Below are 11,254 nucleotides of genomic sequence, written 5' to 3'. Positions count from 1 at the left end.
CGCCCTCTTTCTGGATGAACCTCTCTTTATCAGAAAATACTTCCACCTCATTGGCCATTAGATGGCTCAGTCAAGCGTCCTACACACCGATTGGCTAAAATAGTAAGTTTCTTGATATAACATCCGGGTTTTGCATATGCAATTATGAATCTTCTTTGGTCAGGGACCATCAAAATGAACATTGTTATTAGTTACATAATCCTCTATCATTATTGTTATTATTATTTGTTAATTGTTATTATACTTATAATTATGAATGAATAATTATTATTATTATTATTATTTCATCTGTCGAGAAGTATTACAAGTACTGCATGATGTGTCCAGAGATGGCAGAAGAGGCTCAGAGACTGTTCTTAACCACTGCCAATATGTAGTTGCTTTTTGTGCGATTTTCAGCTGCAATGGTTTCACATAGGTGGGTGCTACATGTTCGGCAATGAAGGACTAGTACCCACTGTAATATTCATGTGTAAACATACGGAATTGTAATTGGATGCATTTCAATTTAAATGAGTTGTTTGTTTTGCTTTTTATGTGCTTTGAGATTATTTTCTGTAATGAAAAGCACTATACAAGTTAAATAAATAATAATAATTATTAACATTGTTATTTGTGTCTAAATATAGGCGTTTGCTCACTCTATAATGAAATGAATGAGTAGTCAAATGGTAGGAAACTATTAGCTGTGGAAATGATTCAATCGTGTTCAATGCCCATCTGGCTACTGCAGTTTAAAAGTCTAAACGGGATCATTGGGACGTCCCAACTCTGATGTCACCCCATTAAAAATTCAATTTAAATGGTTATGTTAAGGCTTAGGGTTAAGTAGGGGTTATGGTTACATTTAGGGTAGGGGTTAAGGTTAGAGTTTAGGGTAGGGATGTCCCAAGGATCCCTGATAGCACAAACACTGTTTATGCACACTACACTGGAAGATCAGTCATTACATTATCAAATTCATATCCAATTAAGACAGGGCTGATTAGATGGTAAAGATGGAATGACGGATTCGATGGAAAGACAGAGTTGTCATAATGTCAACACAGTGTCCACAATGTATCTTCATCATGTCATCGAGGTACCAGTCCAGGACATTTGACTTGAGGAAATGTTCACACCAAACTTGATATTCTTATTTAGTCTCTAATGAGCAAGCATTAATGTAGATACTTTTAACGCTATAATAAAATATAAATGGCACATCTGTCTTTGTAGGCAAACCCCTAATTAAAGGTTGCTCAAATAATAATTTTCCAACTAACAAGAAAACCAACAGACTTCTAATAAAACCACAGTAGTTATCTAAACTAAGAGCTTTTAGAAGCAAACAAGAGAAACATACTATTAATCAAACTAATAAGATTCCAATGTCTCATGTAGTTCAGCTACATGTCAATGAGAGATTGAACGGTGTGAATGTAATGGATGACCAATGATAGGAGTAAGGACTATTATGTATTATTTAATAGTGATAGCTAACATATTAGTTTGTTGGTTGAGAATGAATGAAACAGAGAAAGAGAAGTGTCATTGCGAAACTTTTTTGCTGTTGTTTTCAACATCTTCATTCCCTCAGTTCCCATCAACACAGAAGAAATGTCTATTTTGGATTGATGTAAATCCGTGCCTGGTAGCAGTGTTGAGGATCAGTAACCATCTCTACCCCACTGAAAGACAGACAATTGCAATAGCTAATTATGTCTGAAGGAATAGTCTACGCTGATGTAAAGTTCAAAAAGCAACAAAGGACTGAAGGAAAAAATTGCGGTATGTTCTAAACTAAAATCTGTCACCTAAAAAATGTTTGTTCATAGACATGCTTGTATGCTCAGGATGTGAAGAATGTTCAACAAAAAGATCTACCTGCATAAATATCTATCTAATGTCAAAGAGGCAATCTGCGATTGGTAAATCCATTTTAAGACTTTTATATTAATGATATATAGACATTTGTTCTTGAAGAATATTACTTCTAAACGCCTCATGAGCTTAGTTCAACTGTATTACAACATCAGAACAAATGGAAGCTTGTTGTACTACATTGTTTGTACACAATGTAATTGTAAACAAACACTGTATATCTTCAAAACATGGTTAAAGCTATCATTTTTATCTCATGGTCATCCAGCCCCACCTCTCAGAGACGAGTACCACATTCTCAATTTCCAGATTATTGTGGAATTATATTAATACCGTATTGACTTTATTTGACAACGCATATTGTTAATTTATTTCAAAACATGTTCACTAAGATAAAAATGACTTCCCACTGGGCACAGACGACAGTTCAACGTCTAGTTTTGATTTACATTTGGTTTAGTTGTCAACTAACCGTGTCATTGGGTTTAGGTTCAAAGTTGGGTTAAAAAGAGACAAAATGCCCTCACATTGATGACTTTTTGCAAATTCAAACAGTTTTCCACGTTAATTTAATGTCATCACACTGACTTTTTTGGTGGAAACAACGTTGATTCAACCCGTTTTTGCCCAGTGGGTTACATCACAAAGAGATATTAGTGATTTCAATTACTACTTTGTAGGTATATTAAAAGGGTTTTCAAGAAACCTATTTTTAGCCGGTTGGCATAAACATTTTTAAGCAGGTCTCATGCTTTATCGGTGATCTGTGCCAATTATTTTACATTAACAAATTGAGTGTCAAAAATGCGTGTTCTTGAACAGCCAATTTGATGAGAGGAGTTTTGTCTTATTCTCACACTTTCATGGTTACATTTCAGCAACAGCATCCACAGTAAATGATACCACACACTCTGAAATTTCCAGAACCAGACGCAACCAGCCATCTATCGACCCTAATGGTAAGTGTGTGTGGGTGTGTGGGTGAGTGCCTGCGTGTGTTATTACGTGGGAGTGTGGTGAATGTGTGTGTGGTTGTGTGGGTCAGATGAAGTCTGTGCAAATTTCAAGCAAGGCAAAACAAATGAGGACATTTTCTTTCAGGAAACCACATATAGGTGAGAAAAAGAGTTGACAGCATGCAGAACAGAATCTAATTTAGATTTTTCATCATACTTGTCTCCATAGCCTCAAAAACCATGTTCCTTGTTCCACGAATCATACATTTTCTTCATGTTTTGATGATTTCATGTCTAACATACAATAAAACTAAGTAGAAAGTTGATGGGAGTCTAATTCATATTCTCTCTCTGTCCCCTCAGCTGGTGACCCTGATTCTCAGGAGGGGTCAAAGGTCAAACCAAGTGGATATGACCCTGTCAGAGTTGTTCTGGTGACTCTCTGTGTTCTTCTGATGGGTGCTGTCATTGGACTTGGGGTTCTCTGTAAGTACTATAGAGTAGACCCATAGTGGAGTCCAGAGTAGGAGCAGGAGTCCCCAAACTGGCTGTTCACATATGAGACGGGATAGGATAGCTACAGGAAAGTTGGGTCAAACTCATTACTGTACATTTCAAATGTGTCTTTTTCACACGGATACAACTAGCCCACAAACCCAGTGCAGCGCTCTTCAAAATCTCAAACATTTGATTGAAAATAATCTTACAGCAGGTGAATTATGGATCATATGACTCATGCTAAGATGAATACTAAACAGTACATTTCCATTGACATTTTCATCCCTATAAAAAGTGTATAGCGTATGGGCTTTACCCTCTCAGTTATGAGGAAATGATTGATGTCACGATGCAAAAATGTAACATCTGTTTTAACCAGAAGAGAGAAGGGGAAGTCTGAGTACAAAATGTGACTGGGTTTTTTCTTTTTTTCTCAACAGTTTTGAAACATAATCAAGAATTGATTGTGCAGAGAACTTGCTGTAAGATCACAGGTACTATGCGAGAATGTCCAAATAAATAGTGGCACAAGATTCAGTCATTCCAAAAAAGTGCTTTGTTACATAGGCCTATGTTTTATATCATAGAATGAACTCCATTAAGGAATTGGAATTACTATAAGAAATTCCATGGTAAAAAAAGAAAAGAAAATGGAAGTCACTTCAAACCTAATTTTATTGCCTCGGTTTCAGTCTATTTCTGCTTTTTTCTTATCCCACTTAGGCTGAGGCTAAGTGTATGCATAGTAAATCAATGTGTTTTCATGTCAGTATGGATCTTATACAATCAGTAAGATAAAAAAATATATATATATATATTCATATAGTATTTTACAAATACTTGATTTTGATAAGGGACTATTGACAAAGACGTATATATCACCAGGTTATTTCTGTTCCCTCCCTCCACAGAGGATGAGCGTCCAATATGTGCTCATGATTGGATGTGTCACAGGAAACACTGCTATTATTTTTCCAATGATAGTCTGACCTGGGTTGAGAGTCAGGATAAATGTGTCTCCATGGGAGGACAGCTGGTCATCATAGACAGCCTTTCTGAGCAGGTAGTTATCATGGCTATTGAATGGGAATTAAATTATACATTGCGTCTGTCCTTCCATATTATCTTTCATTCATTAAGGCTGTGGTCGGGCAATAGATTTTTTATCCACAAATTACAGATTGAGCCAATGGGTTTATAAGATTTGAAAGTGCTTTACATTTTATTATGAGATCTCAGTACCATGTCAGTCTAATGAGAAAAAAAAACAGCTATAAAGCACATGCAATTAAACATGCAATCTACAAAAATTAAAGTACACCATGTTTGACTGTATTTAAAAAGATAATTCAACCAATTACAGAATTTTGTATTTTTTGCCTTATAAGGCTAAAACTGAAATTAGTCTATGGACAAGGAGAGACTGCAAAACGCTTTTGTTTTGTATACCTCGCTTTTAGTGGTTACAGCGTTGGGCCAGTAACCGAAAGGTTGCTGGATCGAATCCCTGAGCTGAAAAGGTAAACATCTGTCATTCTGCCCCTGAGCAAGGCAGTTAACCCACTGTTAGCCGGGCGGCGACGACGTGGATGTCGATTATGGCAGCCAACCGCACCTCTCTGATTCAGAGGGGTTGGGTTAAATGCGGAAGACACATTTCAGTTGAATGCATTCAGTTGTACAACTGACTAGTTATCCCCCTTTCCCTGTTGTCACCAACCGCTAATTTTAGCATTTCATAACCAATCAAATTAAAACACTTTTTAGACATTGAGCTTTAGGTTCCACAAAAGCGTGGATTACTGTTCTTGGATGTACTCGAATAGTTCATAGACTGCTTGCTATCTATCAGTGTAAGGCAAGATTTGGGTGAACTATCCATTTAACCCATTGTAGCACTCTATATAATTTGTCAATCAATGTTCCTGGTGAAGACTATCTTAGATAAGAAAGTTGGTGCTATAATGAGTGGTGGTGAAGACAAGTTCTGGATCGGACTGACAGACCAAAAAGAAGAGGGAAAGTGGTTATGGGTGGACGACACACCTCTAGATTCAAATAACAGGTCAGAAGTTATTTTGAATAGTAATACATTTACAAAAGCATGATCATTCAGTATTGCTTCTACAGCATTAGAGTATTGTGATGTGTTAATAATTGACAAAACACAAAAATACAGGTGAAATGATGATTCCCAATCAATGCAGTTAATATGAGGACATGGATGGCTGAATGAATTATAATGTAATTCCTCTGTAGCTTCTGGTTTGCTTCCCAAAATGGTGAGAAAGAGCCTGACAACTGGCAAGGAGATGAGGAAAGAAAAAATCCAGACGGTGAAGACTGTGCTAGAATGGGAGAAGAAGGTGGTACTCATGATGGCAAGAGTTGGTTTGATGTCAACTGTGGTTGGTCTCACAGAAGAATATGTGAGATAATGTTATTCTGAAATGTCATTTTTGTCCTCCCCAGTTTTATCATTGGAATGTGATACAAAACAGGCTTTAGGACCGTGGACGTGTGTCCGAGCAGTCGGGTAGTCTGTTTGAAGTGTTTATCCGACCGGATAAAATAAAAATTTAAAATACCTTATGTCCCTCCCACTTGATACACTGTGATACAGTATCTGTGTGAAACAAAACAAAAAAGTATTGAATTTTGCTATGAACATAAAAGTATCTTTACGTTTCTTTTTGCTGACATTTATAATAAGAAGTGAGGATAAACTGTATTGGTAAATGTATTACAGTAGCTTACTGCTGATGTTTACAAACTGCTTGTTATCAACAATATGTTTATGCTTTATGCGTTTTATGCTATAATGTAAAACAAGAACAAATCTACAACTGTGCCTAACAAAAACCATGTCAGATATTTTCAGTTCAAAACTATCTTTTGGTATTTATTTCATTAGTCCATTGATGATAGTAGTTAGGTTTCGGTCCAATTGGTGACAGTTGTTCATGCGAATAAAAAAAAATGGCATAAAAATAGTATGCGCATTTTCCCACCAGAGATGTTTCCATCAAATTAACATGTTGTGGATAAAACGCTGTGTGTGGGTGATAACCTAGTGAACTACTGTTGTGGTTAAATTCCCATTCCCAAATATAAAATACAAGTTAAATGGAGTTCTGTAGTATTTTCACCTCTACTGATGGTTTTGTGAAGAAACTAAATGTGTTTTTGCGAATGTGCCCACTCTTGTATTAGCGTGTGCACTATATAGCCAATTATTATGGACAAAAGAGTGAGATATATTTTATTTGTCAAATGACAGCCAAGCATTGATCATCATACCACCAAAATAAGACCCTCAGATATTTTTTCTGTAGGAGCATCAAGCGTATCACCTTGAACTTTCCCCACCCTGTGAAGTTCATTATAATTTATTTTGCTAAGACTTCATTTTAAGGGGTCCGTATTACAGTATAATAAATGTGTAATTACACTAACAAATATTGTAGTTAATTTGTAATAAATCACAGTTGCACTGTAGTAACAACATGTAATTGATGGTAATTGCAGTCTGTAATTACAGAGGATTTACAACAAATACTTGTTACCATGTTTGTTACTAAACTCACCAATTTAGTGTTTAGTTTCTTCTCAGCTACATCCAATTTAGTATAAACTGTCAAAAGGTTTAATCTCTTGGACAGATGAGCTGGGTGTCCGAGATTACTACGGTTGGAAACTCAACAAGCTCTATTTACCTACCCGTGAATGGCACACTTCAACTTCTCCACTCAATGTTGTTGGTAGCGCTTGCTCCCCAAAAAGTGTAACATCTTTATTTGTACTATTTTCGACATTCTACATTTCTGAAAAAGGTCGACCGAAGAGGATGGCTGACGTTTTACGGACTCCTAACCAACTGTGCTATTTTGATAGTTTTTTTTGCGTCGTTTGTAACCCGACTTAAAAAAAAAAAACTTATTTTGTACATAATGTTGCTGCTACCGTCTCGTATGACCGAAAATAACTTCTGGACATCAGAACAGCGTTTACTTTACCTTTACTTTACCTTTACTTTACCTTGAACTGGAAGAAGCTTTTTTCCTTTAACGAGTCCGACGAGAAGGATTCACTGCTTTCCTGGGAGCAGGACCATGCATCCGCAGAACAGAGAAGCTACGTCAGGTAAGACGAGAGATGGGTGTGGGTATCTATTTGTCAATAACATCTGGTGCCCGATGTCTAATATTAAAGAAGTCTTGAGGTATTGCTCGCCTGAGGCAGAGTACCTTATGATAAGCTGTAGACAATACCATCTACCAAGAGAGTTCTCATCTAAACTCAGGACCCTGTCTTTCAACGATAATTGGTAAAAATCCAAATAACTTCACGGATCTTCATTGTAAAGGGTTTAAACACTGTTTCCCATGCGTGTTCAATGAAATATAAACAAATAATGAACATGCACCTGTGGAACGATAGTTAAGACGGTAGGCAATTATGGTCACAGTTATGAAAACCTAGGACACTAAAAGAGGCCTTTCTACTGACTCTGAAAAACACCAAAATAAAAATGCCCAGGGTCCCTGCTCATCTGCCTGAATGTGCCTTAGGCATGCTGCAAGGAGGCATGATGACTGCAGATGTGGCCAGGGAAATAAATTGCAATGCCCATACTGTGACAGCACTACAGGGAGACAGGAAGGACAGCTGATTTTCCTCGCAGTGGCAGACCATGTGCAACAACACTTGCACAGGTGCCCGAGTTACACCAGGAATGCACAATCCCTCCATCAGTGCTCAGACTGTCCGCAATAGGCAGAGAGAGGCTGGACTGTGGGCTTGTAGGCCTGTGGAAAGGCAGGCCCTCACCAGACATCACAGGCAACAACGTCGCCTATGGGCACAAATCCACCGTCGCTGGACCAGACAGGACTGGCAAAAAGTTATCTTCACTGACGAGTCACGGTCTTGTGTCACCAGGGGTGATGGTCGGATTCGCGTTTATCGTCGAAGGAATGAGCGTTATACCGAGGCCTGTACTCTGGAGCGGGATCGATTTGGAAGTGGAGGGTCCATCATGGTCTGGGGCGGTGTGTCACAGCATCATCGGACTGAGCTTGTTGTCATTGCAGGCAATCTCAACGCTGTGCGTTACAGGGAAGACATCCTCCTCCCTCATGTGGTACTCTTCCTGCAGGCTCATCCTGAAATGACCCTCCAGCATGACAATGCCACTAGCCATACTGCTCGGTCTGTGTGTGATTTCCTGCAAGACAGGAATGTCAGTGTTCTGCTATTGCCAGTGAAGAGCCCAGATCTCAATCCCATTGAACACATCTGGGACCTGTTGGATCGGAGGATGAGGGTGAGCCATTCCCCCCAGAAATGTCCGGGAACTTGCGGGTGCCTTGGTGTGAGAGTGGGGTAACATCTCACAGCAAGAACTGGCAAATCTGGTGCAGTCCATGAGGAGGATATGCACTGCAGTACTTAATGCAGCTGGTGGCCACACCAGACACTGACTGTTACTTTTAATTTTGACCCCCCCCCCTTTGTTCAGGGACACATTGTTCCATTTCTGTTTGTCATATGTCTGTTCAGTTTATGTCTCAGTTGTTGAATCTTGTTATTTTCATACAAATATTCACATGTTAAGTTTTCTGAAAATAAACGCAGTTGACGGTGAGAGGACGTTAATTTTTTTGCTGAGTTTATATTATTTGTAGCCGTCTATTTACCACCACAGACCGATGCTGGCACTAAGACCGCACTCAACCAACTCTATAAGGCCATAAGCAAACAAGAAAATGCTTATCCTGAAGCGGCGCTCCTAGTGGCCAGGGACTTTAATGCAGGCAAAATTAAATCAGTTTTACCAAATTTTTACCAGCATGTCACATGTGCAACCAGAAGGGAAAAAAACTCTAGATCACCTTTACTCCACACACAGAGATGCATACAAAGCTCTCGCCCGCTCTCCATTTGAAAAATCTGACCATAATTATATCCTCCTGATTCCTGCTTACAAGGAAAAATTAAAGCAGGAAGTACCAGTGACTCGCTCAATACAGAAGTGGTCAGATGACGTGGATGCTACGCTACAGGACTGTTTTGCTAGCACAGACTGGAATATGTTCTGGAATTCATCCAATGGCATTGAGGAGTATACCACCTCAGTCATCGGCTTCATCAATTAAGTGCATCAACAACGTCGTCCCCACAGTGACCGTATGCACATATCCCATCCAGAAGCAATGGATTTCAGGCAACATCCGCATTGAGCTAAAGGCTACAGCTGCCGCTTTCAAGGAGCGGGACATTAATCTGTACGCTTAAAGAAATCCCGCTATGCCCTCAGACGAACCATCAAACAAGCAAAGCGTCAATACAGGATTAAGATTGAATCAGAGGAAATACCATAAAATTGTCAGAGACTCCAGTCACCCAAGTACTCTGTTACCGCACGGCAAGCGGAACCGGAGCGCCAAGTCTCAGACCTTAAGGCTCCTTAACAGCTTAGTTTATTTGGTAAATATTTTCTTAACTCTTCTTGAACTGTACTGTTGGTTAAAGGCTTGTAAGTAAGCATTCCTCGGTAAGGTCTACACTTGTTGTTTTTGGCACGTGTGACAAATAAAGTTTGATTTGATTTGCAGAATTACAGTGAAGACATCAAAACTGTGAAATAACACATTTGACTTAAATGTAAATGTAAATATAGTAACTAAAAAGGTGTTAAACAAATCAAAATAGATTTGAGATTTTTCAAAGTAGCCACTTTTAACACGGCACACCTGTCAAATTAAATGCATTCCAGGTGACTACATCATAAAGCTGGTTGAGAGAAAGTCAAGAGTGTGCAAAGCTGTCATCAAGGTGTCACGACTTCCGCCGAAGTCGGCTCCTCTCCTTGTTCAGGCGGCATTCGACGGTCGACATCACCGGCTTTCTAGCCATCGCCGCTCCATTTTTTCATGTATCCATTTGTTTTGTCTTGTTCTCTGCACACCTGGTTTTCATTCCCCAAACAATTCATATGTATTTATTCATCTGTTCCCCATCATGTATTTGTGTAGGATTGTTTGTGTTACATGTATTTTGATATTGTGGATATTGTTACGCTCATTACTTTTTGTCTATGTTCCGTGTTTTGGGCACATTTTATGTTCTTTTGTGCTGTCCTTTTGACCGGAATAAAAGTGTGCCTGTTCCCGACACTCTGCTCTCCTGCACCTGACTTCGCCTCCAATACACACTCCTAACACAAGGCAAAGGGTTGGTTACTTTGAAAAATCTCAAATATATACTATTTTTGTTTTTGGTTACTACTTGATTCCATGTGTTATTTCATAGTTTTGATGGGTTATAAGCTGACATGTATAATTGTTTTAAGGTTAGAATAGTGCCAACTGTAAAGTTTTGTGGAGGATGAATAAAGGTCTGGGGCTATTTTCATGGTTCGGGCTAGGCCTCTTAGTTCCAGTGAAGGGAAATCTTAACGCTACCGCATACAATGACATTCTACACAATTTTTTATAAAAAGAATATAGATGTCCACATAATTTTGGTCATGTAGTGCATAAGAAAGCTCAGAAAATATTTTTGTTAGTTCTTTACACTTATTTAAACCCTTTTTTGTGTTGGCACAAAACTACCTCCATACTTACATACATTTTTTTTATACCGGAGACTAACATTGTGTTTGTGAGAATCTCCCCTTTCCACAGTGGGGTTACATTAATTTGTAGCCCATGGTATCGACTTCAGATGAATCCCGGCACTACTGCCGTGTTCGTGTGACGACAAATTTTTGGGATGTCTCATGGTCTGATAAACGCTGCTGTAGCTTGACCACCTTCCACCGCAGATGCGGAAGACCTTAGGCGGATGTGGTGGATTGAGACACAGTCCATGCAACAAAAAAGATATCTGTAGCTTCAACTGACGGATTCTGATGTGGATTTTTATATTATGTT

General features: G+C 38.7%; 1 protein-coding gene across 2 annotated transcripts; it reads left to right on the top strand.

The window, feature by feature from the left end:
- The first annotated feature begins 1,548 nt into the window (after positions 1 to 1,548).
- On the top strand, positions 1,549 to 7,072 carry LOC124012889 (C-type lectin domain family 4 member D-like). 2 transcript variants are annotated; one of them, XM_046326912.1, is made up of 7 exons: positions 1,549 to 1,770; positions 2,748 to 2,822; positions 3,183 to 3,305; positions 3,758 to 3,811; positions 4,229 to 4,380; positions 5,252 to 5,382; positions 5,577 to 7,072. In XM_046326912.1, the coding sequence occupies exons 1-7, from the start codon at positions 1,701 to 1,703 to the stop codon at positions 5,764 to 5,766; spliced, it is 795 nt and encodes a 264-aa protein (XP_046182868.1). In that variant the 5' UTR covers positions 1,549 to 1,700; the 3' UTR covers positions 5,767 to 7,072. The 2 variants fall into 2 exon arrangements, with proteins under 2 accessions (XP_046182868.1, XP_046182867.1); XM_046326911.1 differs by having other exon boundaries at positions 1,553 to 1,770; positions 2,742 to 2,822; positions 5,577 to 7,069.
- The last annotated feature ends 4,182 nt before the right edge of the window (positions 7,073 to 11,254 follow it).

The sequence above is a fragment of the Oncorhynchus gorbuscha genome, linkage group LG24 (genome assembly GCF_021184085.1).
Source record: "Oncorhynchus gorbuscha isolate QuinsamMale2020 ecotype Even-year linkage group LG24, OgorEven_v1.0, whole genome shotgun sequence".
NCBI classification, from domain to species: Eukaryota; Metazoa; Chordata; class Actinopteri; order Salmoniformes; family Salmonidae; genus Oncorhynchus; species Oncorhynchus gorbuscha.
Note: the sequence above shows the minus strand (reverse complement) of the source record. Positions and strands in the feature narration are given on the sequence as shown.

Excerpts from the sequence above, each read along its gene's own strand:
- LOC124012889 (XM_046326911.1), top strand. The coding sequence starts at position 1,701 with ATGTCTGAAGGAATAGTCTACGCTGATGTAAAGTTCAAAAAGCAACAA. Across the intron at positions 2,823-3,182 it reads GCCATCTATCGACCCTAATG|CTGGTGACCCTGATTCTCAG; the intron begins GTAAGTGTGTGT and ends CTGTCCCCTCAG. Across the intron at positions 3,812-4,228 it reads AACTTGCTGTAAGATCACAG|AGGATGAGCGTCCAATATGT; the intron begins GTACTATGCGAG and ends CTCCCTCCACAG.